The sequence below is a fragment of the Eptatretus burgeri genome, chromosome 10, assembly GCF_056783735.1.
Source record: "Eptatretus burgeri isolate ZD-2024b chromosome 10, Ebu_testis_v1, whole genome shotgun sequence".
In the NCBI taxonomy this organism is placed as follows: Eukaryota; Metazoa; Chordata; class Myxini; order Myxiniformes; family Myxinidae; genus Eptatretus; species Eptatretus burgeri.
In genome coordinates, this window is record NC_140970.1 from 36,990,385 (window position 1) to 37,013,726 (window position 23,342).

The 23,342-nt window shown below is 43.7% G+C and overlaps 1 protein-coding gene across 3 annotated transcripts in view; it reads right to left on the reverse strand.

Moving 5' to 3' along the window:
• The window catches only part of SPDL1 (spindle apparatus coiled-coil protein 1), a 68,685-nt gene that overhangs the window by 32,942 nt on the left and 12,401 nt on the right, over positions 1-23,342 (reverse strand). For all 3 annotated transcript variants that reach the window (XM_085897884.1, XM_085897883.1, XM_085897882.1), the window contains exons 6-8: positions 18,537-18,635; positions 8,570-8,680; positions 845-979 (exon numbers count right to left, since the gene is read on the reverse strand). In XM_085897884.1, the coding sequence (XP_085754010.1) occupies positions 845-979; positions 8,570-8,680; positions 18,537-18,635 (345 nt within the window). The remainder of the gene's footprint in view (positions 1-844; positions 980-8,569; positions 8,681-18,536; positions 18,636-23,342) is intronic.

Genomic DNA, 23,342 nt, shown 5'->3' on the forward strand with positions numbered 1-23,342 from the left:
TCAGTGAGTGGATTAACGTCTCATTGCTCACCCAATCTGCAAATGTCCCAAGTACTTTCTGTCGTGTTTTAAACTAACAATGATACAATTTATTTCAAATAACATAACACTTAGAATTGCATGAATGAGGACAAAAAAAACAAGGACAAATGTGTCCAAGAGCCGCGTCCTAACGGCAATAACAATAACAACTTCCGATATTTTGTCACGTGCCTTGATGGAGCCAATAGCGAGATCCGTCATGGAGGCTCCTGTTCATGACGAGAAAATCGTGTATTTACGAAATTACAACACATTAAATGGAATAACCTTTAAATAGTAACGTGAAGTTTTTAAAGCAAATGTCCGAATATATTTAAAAGTTGATGATAGATGCTCTCAAAAGGCACCCTCAATGCGAGGATGTGTGCAGGTGTTTAGTATTTAAGGAGATCCGGATCCTGTATCTAAAAGAGCCGAGTCCTAAAGGTTTTGTAAGAAGAAGAAGAAGAAGAAGAACAACAACAACAAGAACAACAACAACAACAACAAGAACAACAACGCGGAGCTCTCTTAGAGCTAAAAAAAATGCAAACCATAGATAAGTTGATTCTGAGTACAAGTCGAGGCCTGAACTTCCAGGAAAATAAAAAGCATTGACGTATACGCCGATAAATACGGTAGGTTCATCAAATCATTTTAAAGGTACCCCAACACCACCATCAAGGTGACTTAGGATGAAATACTTGAGGTGGAGACTGCATATTCGCAGAACTACACAAATCACAACTTTCGACCAAAATGCTTAAAGTTGTGATTTCTACAAAGTTGAGGACTCCACTTGCCTTTGGCAGCCTCAATTCACCTGTTCTTGCAGTTGCTGATTCTTCTGGATGGATTCTGCCAACTCACGCTTGCAGGAGATGTACTCTGAGCGCATCCGTTGCATCACGCTGCTCTCTTGATCACCACGCATCTGAAGCAATGTGCCAAACTGCATCTGCAAATGGTGAAATACATCGCAATTGAGACACATAAGAGAGATATCTTTACTGCATGATAACATAAATGTTTAATTTCTTCAGCCAGAACATTTCATCCATGTCCACAAAGTGAATTGTTGATGATTTCTTTTTTAAAAACAAAAAAACAAATCAGATCATTTGTATTCTTTGCAATTATATTACTGGACGTTTATTGAGCTTTCACGAAACATTTCTTGAAAGAAAAAGAAAAGTCTTAAAGTATTAACCTGTAAAATATCACCAATATCACACATGCCTCACTAAGTGTGAATGCATGGCTGCTATTGTGTGCAATTGCATCACAGCAACGTCAGGCTCAAACAAATTTGCATCAGAATTTCTGAATTAATTTCGCTTTGTACAAGGTTTAAGCTCATGAAAGAGCAAGGTATTGTGATCAAGGGAAGAAATACTATGTTCAGACAAAGGGGCACCATGTAAATGGAACAAGTAAAGGAATGAATGTATGATTGAATGAAGAAAGGGGAGGGGAGGAACATGAAAAACTGTAAGAGCTTGGATCAACTCGGGTTAATGTCAGTGGGAAAATAAATAAATAAATAAATAAAATAATCACAGGTAGAGATGGAGGATGATGTGATTGTGCCACTGCCATCATGAATCCCCAGAGGGAAGAGTGGGATTACACAACCTCAGTAATATAGTTACTTTGAAATACTGTGTACATGTGTGTATATATATATATATATATATATATATATATATATATATATATATATATATATATATATATATATATATATATATATATATATATCAAAATCACGTGTTTTCAGCCACGTCGCGTTGTGAACGCTGGCTCTTATAGAGCTCCGCATTGTTCTTGTTCTTGTTCTTCTTCTGGTGAAGACAAAACCTTTAGGACGTGGCTCTTGGACACATTTGTCCTTGTTATATTTACTTTCATACACTGCTGATACACACGAGTAATAATTCAAATTAAACTACTCCCCAATTTAGGTACAAACAGGAAGGAGCAGGGTCAGCATCAAGCGACATTTCTTTAGCAATCCTGGCGGGGTTATCACGACTTTGTGAGTTACCTTACCTATGGATGGCCGCATCAAGGGAGGTTCGTGCCCTCAGCACACACTCGGATTACTGCCAAGGGATACAGTGAGTGGACGCTGGCTAATAGAGCAAATCACGTGGGGAAGAAATTTCCAATGAACACTACGTGCGGACTATACTGGACCAATGGAGGAAAATATGCTACAAACTGGGTACATTTACAACTAGAAGGGCAATCGGTAGAGCGCATACCTCCGCCACACAATGCCTGTTCCACGAGAACATATAAGGCCCAATACATTTTTGAAATATCATGCTATATATCGTTTTTGGCCCCCCTTTATCCCTGTGTCGTAAGAGGCGACCAGGGTTGCGTCAGGAAGGGCATCCGGCGTAAAACCTGTGCCAAATCAGTATGCGGATCATAACGGATGATCCGCTGTGGCGACCGCTAATGGGAGCAGCCGAAAGACGAACAACATATCGTTTTTGGCCCCATCTCTCAATGGTGAAGAATCACTGAAAAAAATTACCAGATCCAGATCCAGATTCAGATCTTCACAAAAAGTGAATCAATTATTTGCACACACTCAATATGTCCACCAAGTTTTGTCCGAATCCATCCAAACTTTTTGAGATATCGTGCTATATATTGTTGCGAATTCGCGCCCGCCGGCGTGCGAACGGCCGCGAAACACGAATCGCGGCACGTCGCCCACCGGACGGACAATTCTGTTGTGACCCTCCCGGGAACAACGCCGGGAGCGAGTCACGGGTGGGGGTTTAATTGCCCACCCACGCAGGATAGGGTCGCTCGCCAAATTCGATCTACCTAAGTACCTGCGCGAATGGTCCACCGGGCGATCGTACCACGCCACAGGCCGACTCCGGACACGAACCGCTTAAGCGGTCCGTTCCGTGCTACAGTGATAACCGAGCAGTGTTATCGTCGGCCTTGACGGTTCCAATTATTTAGCGGGATGTTGCACCCACTACGAACCCCTTTCCGTGATGCAAGATGGAGGGTCAATAAAAAAGGAAAAGAGACGAAGCAGAACGGGAAGTCAACAAGCATGCGTTTTATTCACACACACACACACACACACACACACACACAAGCACGTATATACAGCCATACAGAATCAGAATGCACATAAAGCAATTAAAACAAAAGAAACGATGCAGAGCTACAACCGAATACGCGCACACACGGCAACACTTAAACAGTTCTACTTTAGCCAGACTGGCGCCACCCACGGACATTCACACCAAAACCCGAAAGAAAAGAAAGAAGTCGCGACTTCCCTTTTACGGCTGGTGAGTCTCTCTCCCGCGACCGTCAGCATGGTCGCGCCTGGCCCCGACCTCTCTCGTGGCCGGCGAACCCTCTCCGGCACTCCCCGTCCGGACGCACAGGTCCACCTCGCAATGGGCGCTGCCGCGTCTCCCGTCCGTGCCTTTGTGACAGGGCCGCTCGCCAAGGCGCGGGCGCAGGACCTCTTCCCGAAGACCAATCAGAACACCAGCCAAGACGACAAAGAAGAGGCAGAAATGGAAGCGCTCAAGAGGAAGAGGCTGAAGAAGAAGAGGCGAAAGAGGAAGCTCTCAAGAGGAAGAGGCTGAAGAAGAAGAGGTGAAAGAGGAAGCTCCCGCGCGCCCGCCCGTGTCAGTCTTTTATAGCGCCGGGCTCCGTCCTTCGCCCCGCCCCGTTCTCGGCTCCACCTTCCTTTGAGAGGGTTCCCGAAAAGGGTGTTCCCTCCACCCCGCTCCGTGCGGGGGCCGGGGGAGTCAGTTTTTGGCTCTGGGCCAGAGAATTATTCCCCCAAAAAGAGGCCCCACCTTTACATGACCTCTGACCTTTGACCTGCATCGCCCTTCCTCCACTCCAAAGCGCGAGGAAAAATGGCGGGAAAAAGAGGAGGGAAAACCCACGCATCCTCGCAGTTCCTTCCTTGGTGCCCTTGTTTGCTGTTCGGAAGCGGACGTAGTGGCGAAGATGTAGTAGCGTAGATGGTGGAGGTGGCGTGGTTGCAGTGTGGTTGGCGCTGTGATGGGGATGGCGTGATTGTTGAAATGTTGTGTGTTTGAAATAAAAGATAGAAAAAGAAAAATGCCTAACTCAAAGGATCGCAGCTCGAATGGATCACATAAATTCCCTCTATACAACGGGTTTGGGCTAACGACACATGTACCTATGAAGATATCTCACCTGAGGGTCCTGAATGGTGGTTTGCGAATTTCCACAGCCGTAACAATATCATTTTTGGCCCTATCTCTCAATGGTGAAAAATCACTTTAAAAATTCTAGTAGTTGGATTCAGATCCAGATCTTCACCAAAATCTAAACAAACAGTTTGTCCTTGTCATCTATCCACAACTTTTTGAGATATCCTGCACACAGACAGACAAACAAAACGGACAAAGAAACAAACAGACAGAAAGTGGTGAAAACATAACCTCCTTCACTTTTGGTGGTGGAGGTAAAAACAAGCAATTTATTATTAAAGGGGTGAGCAAAGGTATGTGTACAAACAAGGGTTTTATTTCAAAATACATACATACAGCATGGACAGCAAGGATTGGTGAGGTGCGGAAAAATAAATATAGTTATTTACAAGAGACGACACAGTGCAGCGCCATACTGATCTAATATTTGCACAATCTTAACTTGTGTTAACACGACAGGTGCCATCAGAAACACTCCTGAGGAAAGTAAGAAAGCAAGAAAGAGGAGAGAAAGTATGAGGTGTTGGAGAACTCTCCATTACCAGGCAAGTTCGACAGACCCACGCAGACCAAATCGCTGAGGAGGGGGAAGGAAGAGGAAAACTAATGGTGTCTAAGGTGCGTGGTCAGAGGGGGTGCAAGTGGGGGTGCGGTGATGTGCAGAGAGGAAACTGTAAAAAGGTATGCATTAGTGGGGCCACCTTGAAGGGGACAACCATTCGGGACTTTTCTCAGTAATCGGTGATGCTCCTTTTAGGAATATGCATCCACAGCAGACGAGATGGAAAGAAAGAAGAAGAACGTGTAAGGAGGTCTGTATGTGTTGATTCTATTGGCTTTAATGACTACGCTCGGGCTGGTGCCTGAATCTCCAGCACTCCGCTCTGTGGACTCCATTCCGCCTCACTCCACCAAGCCAAGAAATCATGTGAACCACCAGCCAAATGTCTGAGCTGAATTATGAGCAAGCTGAGCGAGTACTCCTGGGCTACTCCAGCAAGCTGAGCGAGTACTCTAGGGGAACTTTCAGCCGGTACTCCAGGGGCCTCCGTCCAGCCAAACCCCAGGCAAATGTCTGGCCCATCCCCATCCCCTTGAGATCACCGATCAATCTGCGGCAACCACGAGGCACTTGGTCGGCCCAGAGACCTCCTCCACTCACGAGGATCCCTCGCTGACAGAACCTGGTGAGCAGGATCAGCACCAAGAAAATGAGCCACATGTCTATACAGCCACAGCTGATGCTCACGGACCATGTGGGTAACAAATATTATTTGAGTCTCTCTCAGCAACCGCTCGTTGGACACAAAGTCCGACCAGCAATAGCCAAAGATCCTCCGAAGAGACCTGGTGCCAAAGGAATGAAGTCCCCATATCAGATCCCGAATCAGAGTCCAAGTCTCACATCTGTAGAGCAAGACTGGAAGCACCAAGGACCTGAAGACTCGGACATTCGTCATCCACCACAGGCGCCGACAGCGCCACACCCCATAATACAGTGAATCGGTGACTCCCCAGGCCCGACCCAGACGTTTATCGACCTCTGGCTCACAACCAGCAGAGACATGAATATTACTGCAAAGATAAATGAATCTCTCTGTGACCTCAACATCCTCACCTCAAACAGATAGACAAGATGATAGCAGCATCCAAGATGTCATTGAAAGCCTGGATCTTAGTTTTGGCTGAGAAAACCCGTAATCCCAGCGGCTCCGACTCGTCATTCAGCACCTCGAGGGCACCCAAAAGGATATCCAGAGTCTCCGCAAAGATGACTGCATCATCTGTGAAATCAAGGTCAGAGACCTTGACATTCCCAAACGATGCACCGCAGCTTGATCTCTCCGACATCCTCCCCAAAATTCAATCCATTCATTCGCTGAAAAGTGTGGGGCCAGTGAAAACCCCTGACGAACTCCAGTAACAACTGGAAATAAGTCAGAGATGGAAGCACCACATCTCACAGCACTCTCAGTACCAGAATATAGTTCAGACATCACATTGATCAGTTTTGATGGCACTCCACGAAGACCAACAATCCTCCAGAGGGCATCCCAATTCACTGAATCAAACGCTTTACAGAGATGAACAAAGGCTGCAAGCAGCCCCTGGCAAAACTCATCTGCATCCGGTGAGGACCCGAAGGGCAAGGATACAGTCAATCATTGACATCTGTGGTGTAAAGCCTGAGTGCTCTGAGAGCTGGTGCTCAAGCAGATGGTGGCGAACCGTATCAAGAATTATCCCAGCAAAGACCTTGCCCGGCACTGAGAGCAGCGTCACGCCTCGGTCGTTGCAGTCCTGGCAATCACCCTTCCCTTTCTAGAGAGGGACAACAAGACCCCTCTTTCAGTCAGTTGGGATGATGCCTGTGTTCCAGGTAGAGCACGGAACCGCATGGAACGACATGAGTTCAGCATTTACACCTCCCTTGAGAAGTTCAACATGGATGCCACAGATCCCAGGAGATTTACCCCCATTTCAACCGGTTCACCGCAGCCTGTGTTTCCACAAGCGAAGGTGGATCACAGTTGATTGGAGGGTCAGCAATAAGGATAATAGCATCCCTGACATCCAACTCAACAACTGGTGGATTAATCTCGTACAGCCGCTCAAAGTAACTTGGCCAGTGGGCCTTCACTTCGGAATCCTGTCAAGACACCACCATCCTCCATCCTCCGCTCGAACTGCAGTACACCAAGGGACGGGCTTAGAGGAACGCAATGAGCAAATTCCCCTGCAAGCGGAATGAGAATCTCTTGACCACAGGTGATGCTCCACCTCCTCACAAATTTCTCTCACATAGGCCTCCTTGTCCACCCTCAGTGCATGCGCAGTTTTATGCCTCACCTCCCTGAACAACGTAGCTTTGCCAATATGCCTGGCCCTGCGACTGCGGTCAATGGTATTTAGGATCCAGTGTCCCGAGAGACAAAATTCTTCTTCACCCTTCGGTGAGTTCCAAGACATCCACCGGCAACATCAATGACGGTGGTCTTGAAGGCACTCTCCAGCTATTCAGGATTCCCCAAAGCACCCAACCCCCCCCCAAATCCCCACTCAGCCTGTTCGCAAACTCCTCAGCTATCCTTTCACCCTTGAGCTTGCCAACATCCAGCCTTGGCCAGGATGGTACCATTCTCCCAGATTTAAGCTGCAACTTCAGAGTTGCTATAAGCCTGTGGTCGTTATTGAGGAACTGAGCACTTCAGTAGACCATGCAGTTCTGGATCATCCTCCAGTGACCATCAACGAGCACATGGTCAATCTCCTTTGCCACATCGCAAGTGCTAGAATACCAAGTCCAGCGATGAGCCTGCGGGTGCTGAAATCATGAACCAGCCAACTTCAGTCCACGACTTCTTGCAAATCAAGGAACTTAGTGCTATTCTTGTTCACATTTCTCGACCCATGGGGACCAATAAGTGTCTTATAACCATCCTTATCAGTGCCACTCGATGCATTGAAATCCCCTAACAACAACAAAATATATAACAGCTATTTTCACCACTATTATAGTTTCATAAAAGCTTGGCGAAGCAAATAATGCCAAGGTTCACTTTTAGTTTAGTTATTGGTTATTGCATTTCACCTGGATGGATATTTTTTTTACTGAAAAGTGGCTCCTGGGTGGGCCTAGCTTGTGGCCTGTCGGCGCCAACAGGTAACAGTAAATGAGTGAAAAATAAAAATAAAAAAGTTTTAAAAAATTGAATTCTTTTTTTTTTCTTTTCTTTCATCTTACCGCAGACCACCTGCGGCCCTCTCTCGGACCCACAAAGGGACCCGGACCCTAGTATGAAAACCCCAGTGCTAATGAACTGCAGGTGTCCTATTTGTTGTGAGCATTGGTGTGCATGCATGTGTGAAGGAGAGGCTCATGTGCGCAGAAGCAAGATAGGAAAAGAATGAGAAGAAAAAAATGACTAATCCCACTCAACACACATCGATTGACCCATAAACCCATGACACATCAGGAAAGAGCAATCTGAAATGAATAATAATGACATAACTATCTCAAGAACTGCTAAATGTTGTGTGCCATTGCCTTGGGGAGTGACGGTTTCACAGAGCAGTCACAATATTTATCGTTTTCAGACCGCAACACTTACCATTGTGCACCATGTGTATTTTATGCACTGTATTGCATGATGTTTACATATCTTGTCGGACCTCTGCGTCAGGCAGGGTTATTACAAACATTCCGAACACGTTTTAATCATGCACAATTTCTCTGTATTGACAATCCACATTGCTGGGAATCAAATTGGCAGGTATATGCAATGCGTATCACTTCATAGTCTCACCTTTGTTCTGTGCAGCATTTCCTTGCTAAATTTATACTGATCTTGCAGTGTTGTGTGACGCATACGCAGGCCCACCAGCTCTCGCTCTGTTTTTGCACGACGATCCTCCACCTGGTTGGTAACCAAACAATCTTAGGTATGGAGCACGAAGCACATTTATCAGCATAAAACGTGATATCTACAGATTTTTTTTGTATGCAGAGTCAAGGCTCATGGAAGAGCAAGAACACAAAATGGATCAGGAGGCAACAGAACAAAAGGAACAGTAGAGAGAAGAAAGTGGGGGGGGGGGACTCACAGTAAGGTTGAAGGACAAAATAGAGGGAGACTTGGACAAATAAGGGGTGTGGGGAGGAATGAGGGGTATGGGAGGATGCACGAGGTGGACAAGATGGATACAGAAGCAAACTATGAGGGGAAAAACTGGAAATTTGGAAGGTGGGTTTGGGGGTTGAGGTAAGGGGGAAGGTTAAGAGAAGTACAAAAGATCATGGTTTTGGATGGGAGATGATCTGAAATGGTGATGAAGACCTGAATGAGATTGAAGATAATGTGGAACTTGGTTCCACAGGTGAGGAAAAGAAAGTGGAACAAATGAGTGGAGGTGAGCAATATTCCTGGATTTAGGTATTTTCACCATAAGGGGATTGATGGGGACGACGACAAAGCACGTAAAGAGAAGAGGTTGCAAGACCAGAAAAGAGGCAGTAGAAGACAGAAACTAGCGACCTGTCTGCGATGGGAAAGTGATAGGCCCACAGACTCCACTTCATCGTGGGAGATTCCACAAGCTCCTCAATCTTGAACGCCCTGGTTTCCAAAGCGTCAAGCTGAGTAAGGTGAGAGGTAGGGGTGCCAGCCCAGAGGAGATAGCAGTACTCCATCAAGCTGCGGATGAAGGCCTTGTAGATGGATAGGAGCTCAGGTGTGCCAAGGAAAGACTTTGTATGATAGAGGATGACGATTCTGTCACTGATTTTGGAGTCCAACTTGGAAATATGGTTTGCCCAAGAAAGATTAAAGCACCTTTGATCGTGAGACCCAGGAGTTTGAATGCACTATGGTTGTTTTGGAGAGAGAGTGAGTGAGTTTTGTCAGGATTGAAAGACATCGGCCAAGAGTTTGACCAGCTTGTGATTTTGTCAACGTCTGAGGAGAGGGAAGAGGCTTTTGCCTACCTATCCAAAAGATGAGGGATGTTCCGGCAGAAAGTGGAGTTGTCAGCAAACAGATTAAAGGGATTTTCCGAAGTTAGAGAGATGGTTGATGAAAATTAGGAATAGGATTGGGCGCAGAACACTGCCTTGGAGGAATCCAGCATTAACAGATAGAAGAGACAACAGAATTCCATTGAGAGCCACACGTTGGCTCTGAGAGTAGAGGAAGTCAGTAAGCCATGTATGGAGTTGGCTTTGGATGCCAGACTGTATCAAAGGTGAAGATATGTCTAGAGAGACAGCCCTGATCTCATGCCTGACATTGAGGGCCTCCATCAATTGTTGGGAAAGTAAAGCAGCATATCCAAGGTAGAGTGATCTGGTCTGAAACTGAATTGGTGATCCGAGATGAGGCCTTTGGTGAAAAAAGGAAGAATTTTACATCAACTGCGATGATGGATTCCATGACCATGCTGATGATTGAAAGTAAGCTCATAGGTCTGTAGTTAAGGGGATCCGTTTTTGTACCTTTTTATGCAATGCAATGATGTTGGCTGATTTCCCAGGAGATGGGAGATAACTTCTGGCAATTGACAGGGTGAAAAGAGCAGAAAGAGGACATGCAAGAGCAGCAGAGCAGGTTTTAAGGACATGTGAGCTGATGCCACCTGGTCCAGTTACAGAATCAGTTGAGTGTTTCCAGAAACTTCTCCACCTTCTCAGGTGCAAAATACACTGAGTCCAGGAGCAGTTGGGTATGACTGGGTAGGGTGGGTACAGAGAGCAAGCGATTCAATACACAAGGTTTAGAAGAAAACACAGAATAGAGGAATTCAGCCTTCTCATGTGCAAAGGTGGTTGTGTTGCTATATCAAGAGAGGGAAGGGATGGAGGGGGAGCATACACCAGAGAGACTTAACAAGGTGCCATCAGGTTTTTTTTTAGAGGAGGGAGACAACTTTGAAGGTTCAATGTTGAGATTGGACAGATATTTTTCTGGATCTTCTGAGAGTGGACAGATATTTTTCTGGATCTTCTGAGAGTGGACATACACTTGTTGCATGATCTGTGGAATGGCTTGAGGTTGCCTTCCAGGAGGAGAATTCAAGTTGTTTTCAGGCAACTGCCTCACCACACCGATTCAGTGTATCATGGGCGGGAGGATGGATGGGATAACTGAAGACAAGATGCGATTAATCTGTGCATGAGGGAGAGCATGTTTCTGTGGAAGAATTCCCAGGCAATATTAATATCAGGAGAGGTGAAAACAAAGGATCAATCTTGACATGAGAGTGCAGCTTGCAGTCCCTGCCAGTGAGGTTGGGTGAACTTCCAGGCTCCATCACACTGAGGCAGCTCTTTGAGGATAGCCAGAGAGATGTTGACTTTCAAAGGCATATGCTCAAAAGAATCAATTGGAGTAGAATACGAGGAGGAGGAGACATTTGTGGAGAGGTTTGTCATCACCAAATCCAGAAGGGAGCATTTGTCACTGGGAGAAATCCGAATCCCATAAGCATGGTGACAATTGAAATCACCATATACGAGGAAGATATAGTTGGGGTGAGTGGTTAAAAGTTAGTCCATGTTGTCTGAGAGAGATGTAGATGGAGTCATCACTGTTTGGAGGAAGGTTCAACACAGACAAACTAGAACGGGCACTCAGTAGAGCGCATACCTTCGTCAACACTACATTTTGCCCCCCCCCCCCCAGAAATCATTGATTGTGAGGGAATTTAATCCCATACCACATCTGCCATCACATATGTGTTATGATGGCTTAAAAACATTAAATTCCCTGCTGTTTGACACTGATTCACATACATTGTACAATTTCTGTATGAACTCCCTGACCTTTTTGGGTGTCGGTGTCAAGTCAATCTGATGACAACTGGTCACATAAGAAATTATTTTCTGGCATTTTAGGGGCATTTAGCACACATGAGTTTCTGTTTTTCTAAATAAGTTATTTATTGTGAACAAACACACATTCATTTTCAGAAAGTATGACATCTGAAAGTACTAATTCAGCTGTGTGTACTATATGTAGAGCGTATGACATTAGCTAGTTGCACGATAGGGGGTTGAAGTAGTATCGATAAATAGAACTATAAGTTGTGAAATACGCCTCTGTTGGTGCCAAAGTCCCATTGGTTTGCATGGAGAGAACTATGTTTTTGCCTGCTAATCCGTTTTTATTACCTGCATCCTTACAACTGTAAAATGTGCATATCTTTTATTTTTTAATATCTTCAAATTGCACCAGCAGCCAAAAGCATAATGGCACATAAGAATGACACATTTGAAGCACACATCAGGTGATCGTGCTTTGTTTAGAATGGTTGACATCAGCTGGTTGTGGTTGCGCAATCCAAAAGTAATACGTCAGCTGGCTCCTAATTTATAAAAAGGAACATTTTTGTTTAGTGTGTGTACGTGCCACTAAGGTATGCACATTTTGTAAGTTCAGTGACCACCCCCCCCCCCCCCCCGTCAATGCTTTAAACTCACCAATAAAGTCACTGTCAAATATTACACATAACAGGATAGGGAATTGAATTCTAAACATTTTGAATCTACTTACATGCAAATTGTATAAGAATTGACCGCGTTATGATAATAAAGGTCGTTGACCCCCCTGACCTTTGACCCAAACCGCTAACAAAGGTAATGACGTCATTGTGTCATATCGTATATCACAAGATTGGGCATTGAATTCACAACATTTTGGCATTGGTTGCATGCAAATTGGATAAAAATCGACCGCACTATGGCAAAATGACGATTTTGACCTTTTCATGACCTCGACCTTTGTACTCTTAATTTTGTAATTGGTATTAGAGTGTGGGGAACAGAACAGTCAACATTTTGGTGTTGGTTTCAGGCAAATCGGATAAGAATTGACCGTGTTATGACTAAAACCGCACATTTTGCAATGTCGTGACCCCCCCTGACCTTTGACTCCCAACCGCTAATAAGGGTTATTACGTCATTGTGTCATGTCACATATCACAAGATAGGGCATTGAATTCTGAACATTTTGGCATTAGTTGCATGCAAATTGGATACAAATTGACCGCGCTATGGTAAAAAGACGATTTTGACCTTTTCATGACCTTGACCTTTGACCCGATCGCTCCAAAAATCTAATCAAATGGTCCTCGGATAATAACCAATCATCCCACTAAATTTGCTGCGATTCAGTTCAATACTTTTGGAGTTATGCGAATAACAAACAAACAAACAAACAAGCAGACTGGTACTTACGAAATCGTCAACTTGACCTCTGACCTTGTCTAATAAAAGCTGTCTCTGGAGAAGGCAGCGACGCAAACCAGAAGTTTCTACGATGAGTCTGCACCAAACCATCAAAAATCGAATGTTTGACCTCACTGTGACCTTGACCGTTGACCGATTTTGACCAAAATCTAATCAGCACTAGCCATCACCCTCCTGAATCACGTGGTGTAATTTGACATTGGTAGCTTCTTCCGTTCTCGAGTTATCTGCACCAAACCATCAAAAATCGAATATTTGACCTCACTGTGACCTTGACCTTTGACCGATTTTGAACAAAATCTAATCAGCACTAGCCATCACCCTCCTGAACCACGTGGTGTAATTTGACATTGGTAGCTTCTTCCGTTCTCGAGTTATCGTGCCTACAAACAAACAAACAAACAGAAACGGAAGTCATCAATATACTTACAAAATCTTTAGATTTCCTAAGTAACAAACACACATATTCACAAATAAATAAATAAATACACAGCGATCAAAACATAACCTTCGCAACAAAGTTTGCGAAGGTAACAAGAGATGGGAACAGAGGGGAAGTTGCAGCCAAAGGTACTCCTGGGGGTTGGGAGGTATAAGATCAGAACAAGGACAGTGAGAATGGAGTTATTGATGTAAAGTGCAACTCCACCATTAGGACGGGTTCAGGCAAACCATATTGGAGGGGACAATAGCCGGGGAGAGACACTAGAGTCAGGAATGTCCTGTGGGAGGAATATTTGCATTTCTGCAAGGGCTGAAATTTTTTTACGTTAAGAAATCCTCAAAATAAAGACATGAGTAAAAAAAAATAAAAGCAATGCGTGAACATATTCTGATTGATAAAGAAACATGGTAATATTGCTTCCAGAAATTGACGTTTATGTCCAACTAGCAAAAGTACCTGTCGCTTTGCTGACTGATTTAATCAAGACAGCAAGTACTTGAAATGGTCTGTTCATTTTACTCTCCAACTAATTTGCTCGAGGTCATCTTCCATCTATTTGGAAGTCAGCTAACATTAACTTCATCAAACCATCCTTGCTGCGTATGTATGGCGTGAGTAAAAATCACTTCCGCTTCGTTACAAAGCTCAGTGTTGGATGCTTTGATTTGAACGTCCACTTTACAAAAAATGAGTGAAATTAAACATTTTGAATTACTCTCACTCAGATTTCAACATCACCGTAATGCATATGATCAAGTTCTTTAAAAAAAAATTATGCCTAAGTTGACAAAGTTGCTGGAGGCATTATTTTTTAGCTCACCTGGACTTTAATCAGGTGAGCTTATGTGATCGAGCAGTGTCCGTGAGCGAGTCAGTCAGTCAGTGAACACTTCAGTCATTATCACTTGAACCAAACACACGATTTTGATGAAATTTGGCCACAACCTTCATATCTGATGTCTAACAAAGATGTAATGACCGCATCAAAATCTGCGCTAATTAAGGGGGTCTACTGGGGGGTTTTTTGACATCCCAAAATAGGTATTTGCTCTTCTCCGAAACTACGCACACGATTTCAATGAAACTTGACCAACCTTCATCGCCTGTGATGTACCAAAGTTTGTTCATGGCGTAAAAAAAAATAATAATAATAAAAAATCAGGGTCGATGGGGGTCTGTGGGGAATTTGAGTGACTGTTCCTCCTGATCAAGGTGAGCTTCAGGAGGTGCAGTCCTATTTATATCTTAAGATGATGATTTGCAATACTGGATACCACCGGGTGGCACTATATGACACATTTACATTGAGGGAATGGGGTCTTCACTCCACCCTGAACCTCCTCCCCCATATATGCTACCCAGACAAAAACCATACTTTGGGTGCCCTTAGGAAACATGCGAAATTTAGTTGGATTTGGTTCACTGTAGCATGCAGAAGTAATTCACCTCGAAGATGGCCGGCTTGAGGCCAAATTTGACATGGAACTTGAGGCCAATCATCAGCGGTGGCAGGTGCTATGCAATCTAACGACGTGTCAAAACACCCCATAATCTCCCAAATTATTCCAATTTAACTCCTCTCCAAAGATTATCAAACATACCAAAATATGTTTGCGCGGTAAAGATGGCACGCAGACGTGCACACCTGCCATTGGGAAATAAATACTATTTGGCACAAACCAAAAATCCTGATACAAAGATACAATGATAAACATACACACTACAGTACTCAACGGGGTGACCGGCGACCATCCCCCTCCTGAGCAGGTCTCCAGGTAGTGGATTGGGGATTGAGGAATTGCCTACAGATATGTAGGCTCACTGTGAACATGTTGAATAAGCAGTCCTGGACCAAAAGGTGATACTTCTCATGCAGGACGTGGCAGGTCTGCTCAATGGCCCCCATGAAATGCCCCAGATATCTGATGATGAGGGTATTTGCCAAGATGGAGCGACCATAGAAGCTCTTGGCTAAGGGTAGGTGTGGCTCTAACTTTGGATCATCTCGGAGTAGGTCAACACCGATTTCAAATCCATTTCCATTGGGTTTTGGTTATATGGGACTCTTAGCCTTTGCCCAGTGCCTTGCAGGAGAGGACCGAACTGCCTTGTGCATCAGTCCTGGGACGGGCAAAGGCTAAAGGACTCAACCCCGACAAAAAAAAGGCAGTTGCGGAAATGTTGGGGCATGCATAACTACCATTGGTGTGGTGTTTCAGACAGAAACTGCAGCAAGTCACTGCCACTGCAGTTTTGGACCTCCCACTTAATTCTTCATTGCGCAAGCAGTTTTGTATATGGCCTGATGTAATGAAATGTTTTTAAAGCTCAAGGCCGAAAAGGCCTCGGTACGAAGGGAAACAGGATTGATCACCTGGAAACTTCTCGTGCACGTGTGGTGACCAAATGTTTGTTTTCCTCCGTTGTATTACGAACCAGAAGTGGTGAAAAATGTTCCTGATGCTCTGAACTGCATTATGGCGTGCACTTTTAAGGATCACCAGCACTCTCTTTTCTGGAAGCCCGAGTAAAGGAGTGGTTAAAAAAAAAAGAAAAAAAAAAGGTGAGGTTCCAAGGAGCCACTTCGGCCCGACATTTCTCACCATGATGCTTGGATCGTGATGTAGGTCTGTGGAAATAACAGAACCTGGAAGCAATGGGGATGGGCCCAGGGAGAAATTTTGCTAAGAGCCCGAGACCTCCAGCACCAGCTTGACCATGCTCCAGGTTGGGTCGGGCCCAGTGTTTAAACCATAATATTTGAAGATCGATTGTGATGCAATGGGGTGCGATTCGTGAGTTTCCATGCCAGTTCTTCAGACATTGTTCTTGCTTTTAATCGTAGAGAATGGACTGCATCTGTTGAAGCAAGTCGCAGTGAGTGCAAAGATGAAACAAACAAAAACAAAAATATCAAAAGCATGAAGAACCTTTCAAGAAACTATTGTTGCCATCAGGAATGAAATCCATTGCCGTTTTATGACAAATACCTGACATTTATGAAAATAATTTGGCCTGATTATGACAGTGAAGCATCTTGTCAACAAATATCTTGCTTGAAAGCTCTCACTGCCCCAGGATCACTGGTGAATATTTGAAGGGGGAGCAGGATTTTGATTTTTTTTTGAATTGATGATTGTATATATGGGAATTTGGGGATTTTGAAACCATGGAAGTAGAACAATAGATATAGTAAGGTAAGGCTGGTTACAGACAGACAGTCTCATATTCTCCAGCCTCCTATAATTTAATAGTTAAGATAATTGTTGGATGAATTTATAAGTGGTTTGGCCTAGCCTTAGTTGACATTGTCGAGAAACTAAGATCCAGGCCAGGGGGCTGCGCTCGGTTTACGTGGGGGTTAGGGAGGCCGGGGGGCGGGGCAGCCTTTAAAATTCATGCATAGACCTGCTGGTTGTGTTTGTGTAGTTAAGGGCTTTTCTTCCCTGTAGTAAGAGCCTTCGGATAGGGCTCAGTCGCCCTCTTTGTTTGTGCACTGCTGGCATACTGTGCTTTAACCTTTAGTGTATGGAAAAGGATATGGTGAGTTGTTCCTTCATCATCCCATGTCGAGCTGATGCCAAAAGTGTCCGATTACGCCAACCCACATGGTGTGGGCTTTTCCCACACATGCATAAAAGTAACTGAAAATGACCGATTTGTGCTTACCGGCTTGAGGAATGACATGCCGAGGCAGGTGGAGAATGCCCCCTTTTCTGTATCGGAATGCTTACCGGCTTTAGGAATGACATGCTGAGGCGGGTGGAGAATGCCCCCTTTTCTGTATCAGAATGCTGCATCGTTGGTGCAAAAGCACATACAAAAATAACGTGCCTGTTATTTGCTAGTTGCAGACGTCACGTCATTAGTTGATCGTTGATCGATTTTAGTGGCTCTGATAGCTGACCATGCCTGGTGTTGGCTTAATGGTTAGGGTGGCGGGCTTGGGATCCTAGAGTCCGGAGTTAAAAACCCTGCTCGGCCGTTGAATCAATACCAGGTGGGGTTGACTCAGCCCGTCATCCTTCCGAGGTCGGCAAAATGAGTGCCAGCTTGCTGGAATGATTGAGCCATTCAAGTATCCTGCGTTGGAGTGGCGACCCGTCCAGGAATGTGTCCAATAGCCCAGGAGACTGCTTCAGCAGCACCGACGTTCCGTTCAGAGTATGGTCCCAATAGCTGAATGTGATTGGTGATTGCAAAGCCTATACCTGATTCACAGCAGTTACCTTCCAGGATGCCACTCCAATAAAAATTAAAAAAACATTCTAACTCTCAATAAACGAGACCCAAATTTTCTCACTTCACTGATGGCATATATGTCGATCGAAAACTTTTTCAAATTCCATGCCTATAATTGTGGTACCACTTTCTTCATATTGTAAACTATTGTTGAGTCTGCACATTCCAGTATGCAAAAATTAATTTGCTTTTTCATACTGCATCAAATCGATCAGCTTTGGCTGCAGCAAACCGGATACCGCGATTTAAATAACCGATTTCTTAACGGATTGTAAAACATCGCTAAAGTGATTCTTTGTCTCATTTCAACCTTTCCTGTACCCGTCTCTGATTCTGTCAATTTTTTTTTTAATCATGGCCAATATTCTGACCAGCCTCAACTCTGCCTCTGAATGGCCAGCTGATGGTATTCCAAAATCCTGCTCAGAGTCGTGAAAAGACCAAAGTGAAGAAGACGAGACAATGGACAGCGTGGTTCCTCAGATGGACATTCGTTAAATATCCAATGGTGTATTTTGTGAACACGAGAGTAGTTTGCTGGGTACACAGAATAAATTTAAAATTCCTGCTCAAATCACCTTCAGTCGATTTTCAGGCCTTACTAGCTGGTTCATGCAATATTTGGGCCGAAAACTTAGAAAAAAGCCAACATTAATACCAGATGCAAGGAGGACGCATAAACATCCAATCAAGGCCAGTGAGCTGACTTCCAGTTGTTACCAGTCATTAATAAATCATCAAATTGTAGAAGTGATAATTCCTTGTGAGTTAAAAAAAACAAACACACCAATTAAATACCAATGATAAACTGAAGGCACAACATGGTGAAAGGAATTATACCAACCTCGGCAAACAATGAGTTACCCCTGCTGTTTGGGTCCTGAGCTTGCTGCCTGGCTTGATCGAGCTGGATCTGGAGCTCCTGTTGGGACTCTCGGGCTTTCTGGAACAGAAGAGATAAACACCATTTGATAAACATTTGAAAAATGGGAAAGGTGTATCTTTGTGTCCAGGATGAAAAGAATGTCCTTTACACATAGATGAAATCTAAACATGTGACAGCAGTCAAGGTTTAGAATGATCATATTTAAGTGAAAACTCTTTGTAAAAATAAAAATGATATAAAAAAGGGGATACCTCATCTTCATTCATGCGCTCCCTTGGAGTTCCCTTAGTACGCATGCAAAGTTTTGGGCCAGTAGATTTCATGGTTTTGGAGTTATGGAGGAGACACACGCTCGCGCGCACGCACGCACGCACGCACGCACGCAATGGATGAGCAAAGGTACCTGACATTACTCGGAAATGCCGGGACCCTCCTCCCACCCCTTCCCCAGTTGTTTTTGATTCATGCACGTAACCCAGGATTTTTTTTTTTTGCCTCTACAGACCTGTCAATTGCCTATACACCACCCAAATATAGGTATGCGTCAGAAGAACATGTTGCATGCTTTGAACAAGATCACCATAGGGTGGGTACTCTCGTCGTATACTTTGATAAGACAATCTATGGTGGAAAATTACATCATATAATCATATAATGCATGAAATCACTCCATATTTGAAAACTATAGCACCTACAAAAGTGATGTATACAGCGATTCGTAGGTATGAAGATCAGGCCTTCAATGATAAGAGTGAGGAAAGTGGAGGAAAAAAGCACTCTTGGTAAACTCTTGTAGTCCATCAACTAGATCACCTATAGTCTTGATGTCAGCACTTACAATTAACCTATGGAGACAGGCCATGCAGTTCAAGAAAATTGTGACAGAATTTTAGGTGAGTTGTGCCAGGAATGTCTACTGATCCACTGATGAAGATACCTTCCAGATCTCTCAGAAGATGTGCCTTATTCATTTTTGCAAGTGATCCATCCATGCTAGCAGTAGCTAACGAGAAACAAACGAGAAGATGACGTCGTGCAGAGCACGATACTTGCAAAATCCATTACAAATTTGACCTCAAAAATAATTGGTGGTTGAATTCAATGACCAAATATGCAACTTCTCGTCAAATTTCAAGTCAATCAGATGAAAATTGACAATTTTATAAATTTTGACCTTTTGGTCATGTGAACCTCCAAAACAATTAGTGATTGAATTCAGTGACCTGATATGCAAATCCTCTTCAAATTTCAAGTCAATGAGACGAAAATTGAGTATTTTAGAAATACCGTAGGTGTTGACCTTGGGTCTATGTTGACCGAAAAAATAATTGGCTGATTGAATTCCGTGACCTGAAATATAAATCATCTTCAAATTGAGTCAATCGGATGAAAATTGAGGATTTTAGAAATCTCACCGAAGTTGTTGACCTTTTGGCCTTAAAAACAATAGGCTTCTTCCTTATGACGAACTCTTCTATGTGGTGAAGTTTCATGAAGATCGGTTTAAAATTGTGACCTGTAGGTGATAGACAGACAGACAGAATAACAAAATCGACTGACCAAAATACTTGAAAAATCTTCGATTTTGCAAGGAACAAACAGACAGAGGAGGGGTGGAAACATAACCTCCTTCCACCTTCGGTCGCGGAGGTAATGAAGCCAACTGTTCTCGTTCTTGTGGCAAGGCAAAGTCATCTGCGACTCCTTGCTCAGAAGGCATCCTCTTGAATCTTGTGATCTTGTTGAATGTAGCCTTTATATCAACCTGTGCATTGTACATCAATTCTGGTTGATTGACATATTTTGTCTATGACTGAAACTTGAATGCTTGCCCAAAGTGCTTCAAAAGGCGTTTCTTCAGAACGATAATCTCGACCGTCAACATGACTACACTCTGTTAGGTGATTTCAAGATGTGCAATAATGCATTCACATCATAGCCAAAAAGATATACAGAGTAGTATGGCCTATCAAGAATCAGCAAACAAACTGCTCTAGAAAATACAGATGCATTTCCCACGGATGTGTCCGCACTTGCACGTTTCAAGTGATCAGCTCTTGTTAACATCTGGTCTGGACAATTTTTATGGTACTTCCCCTTCTTGGGCCTCAAGCTCAAAACCAGATGCTTTTCTCACAATGAAGTGTCACCAATCCTTTTTGCAGCAGACTGCAGTGCCTTTTCATTGTCGTGCGACGATTGTTGATCAATTTGACGTTGCAATGTTTGACACAACTATAGATGATACATTTGCATTTGTCAAATGGGACCGAGTTCGACCTTGATGTTCTTTGAGGGACTCATGCTGTCTTGCTTCGAAACATGTGCAGCCATTCTTGTGTATTTTTGATAACATAGGTGACGATAACTGACAGGTACACAGAAGTTGGACTTGGTCACTGCTCCATGCTCCAGAGCAGGTCTGTATGTATAATCATTCATGTCCCTCATTCAAAAAATAATTTGCCCAAGCCTTGTGATGTGGCATTGGCCAACTTGTCAGTGCCCCTCTTCAGGGATATGATGCAAACAGTTTAGTCCTAATGTGATAACAGTTTCTTCTTGGCAGGGCACGGGTTCATGTTCATTCCCTGGTCCATTGGTTCAATTCTCCAAAATGATAAAGAGAAACATAAAACGTCACTCTCCAGTGTTGATAAAATTGTTGTGATGGCAAAATTCAACCCAAATTATGTACGATGCCGATGGATATTTTGAAAGATCATATGACCTTAATATTTGATAGAATTGTATCAATAATATTTATCATTTTCAACAAATAAACAAGACAAGCAGTCATAGACTGGTACTTACAAAACCGTAAACTTAACCTCTGACCTTGTCTAATAAAAGCTGTCTCTAGAGAAGGTAGCGACGCAAACCAGAAGTTTCAACGATGATTCTGTACCAAACCATCAAAAATCGAATGTTCGACCTCACTGTGACCTTGACCTTTGACCGATTTTGACCAAAATCTAATCAGCGACAGCCATCACCCTCCTGAATCACGTGGTGTAATTTGACATTGGTAGCTTCTTCCGTTCTCGAGTTATCGTGCCTACAAACAAACAAACAAACACAGAAACAGAGGACGGAAGTGATCAATATACTTACGAAATCGAAAATCAATCCCCAATCAAATAGTGTTCACAACTTTGAAATATATGACAAGCAGTTAAATTTCAACATTTATTCAATACAGTACAATGATACCCCTTGGCCATGTGCACCGACCGAGAAACAAGCGATCGCAATAGGACTACCGATTGTTCTGTACAAGCAGAGTACCCGCCCTACGGGCGATCTTGTTCCAAGCATGTAATGCGTTCTTCCGACGCATACCTTTATTTTGGCGGTGTATAGGCACCTGACAGCTCTATGTAGGCAAAATAAGAATAAGAATAATAATACCGCGAGTTGCGTGCATGAAGCAAAAACATACCTACTGCATACAATTCAAAACACCTCACTGCACTGGAAAACGTGAGGACAGGAATACTGTACTGTAAATGGTGGAGACTTGTAATACCCTCTCCCACCTGGAGGTGGCACTACACGAAACACATTTACACAGAGAATTTGTGTTGATCCTCTGTAGCAAGTCTGGATGTAATTTGCCCCCAACTGTAGGAGTCGTGCAACAAACCCACAAACACACACATACAAACATCCGTGAATTACAGTGAGGATTTTATAACATTCTTGCGTGTAACTAATCTGATACCTTTTGTTGAATGTGATGATTCACTGTGCCCTTTGGTTGTGTTCATGATTGTGATTCATACCAAAGACAAAGCATGCTAAATGGTGTACGCCAAATTGGCCAAAGCGAGCTGAGAATCAACTATTTCAAACACTCATAAACTTTTTACCTGCCGCTCGCCTATTCACGCAACATATTTTCATTGAAAGCCGAGCTACTCATCTTGCTTGTGATGCCAAAGACTATTTACTAACGGAGGGGTGCAACGAAAATTGCTTTCAAGGCCCATCTGGCCGCAACACTAACACCATTACTGTCCCAATTACCTAATCCTTATCCTCAACCGCTCAATTTTTTTTGACCAGACAATTTCCCAATATGGCAAGGCTAACTGGGATGCATTTCACTCCCGTCTTCGTGATATTACTTGGAACTCGATTCTTTGTCATCGCCCATCAGAAGCTGCTGATGAGGTAACTCAGTGGATTTGTGTAGGCAAGGAGTTATTCATCCCTTCTCAGACCTTCCAAGTGAGACCTCATTCCCAGTCCTGGTTCACCCCAACCATCATCGATTGCCCATCGTAACCACTTCTTTAAGAAATACCACCATGATTGCTCTCGTTAGACTCTTCCATCTATATCCTCTTGCAAGCAATCACTAAAAGTGTTGGAGAATGCCAAACTCAGGTGTGCAGAGTCTGTCTGTAATTATATCCCAGCTCAGCAGCTTGGGTCAAAATATTTCTGGAGAATCGCGAACAGTGTTCTCCACTGAAATGAGTCATCCACATGTATCATTTTCAAATGTCCAGAAGTAACTTTTTGCTGATAGTTTTGCAGCGAACTACACCATTGCCAACCAATGACATCCTTTGCCTGGTTGTGATTCCTGGACTGAGTAACATTTTTACTGTTTCTATCACACCCAAGAGTGGCTAAGATTATTCAAGGGATTTGACGTCTCGAAAGTCACTGGTGCTGATGAAATTCCTGAAGTTGTCCTGAAGATGTGTTCTCCTGAACCGTTGTTTCAAAATTATACAATCTGTGTCTGTTGAA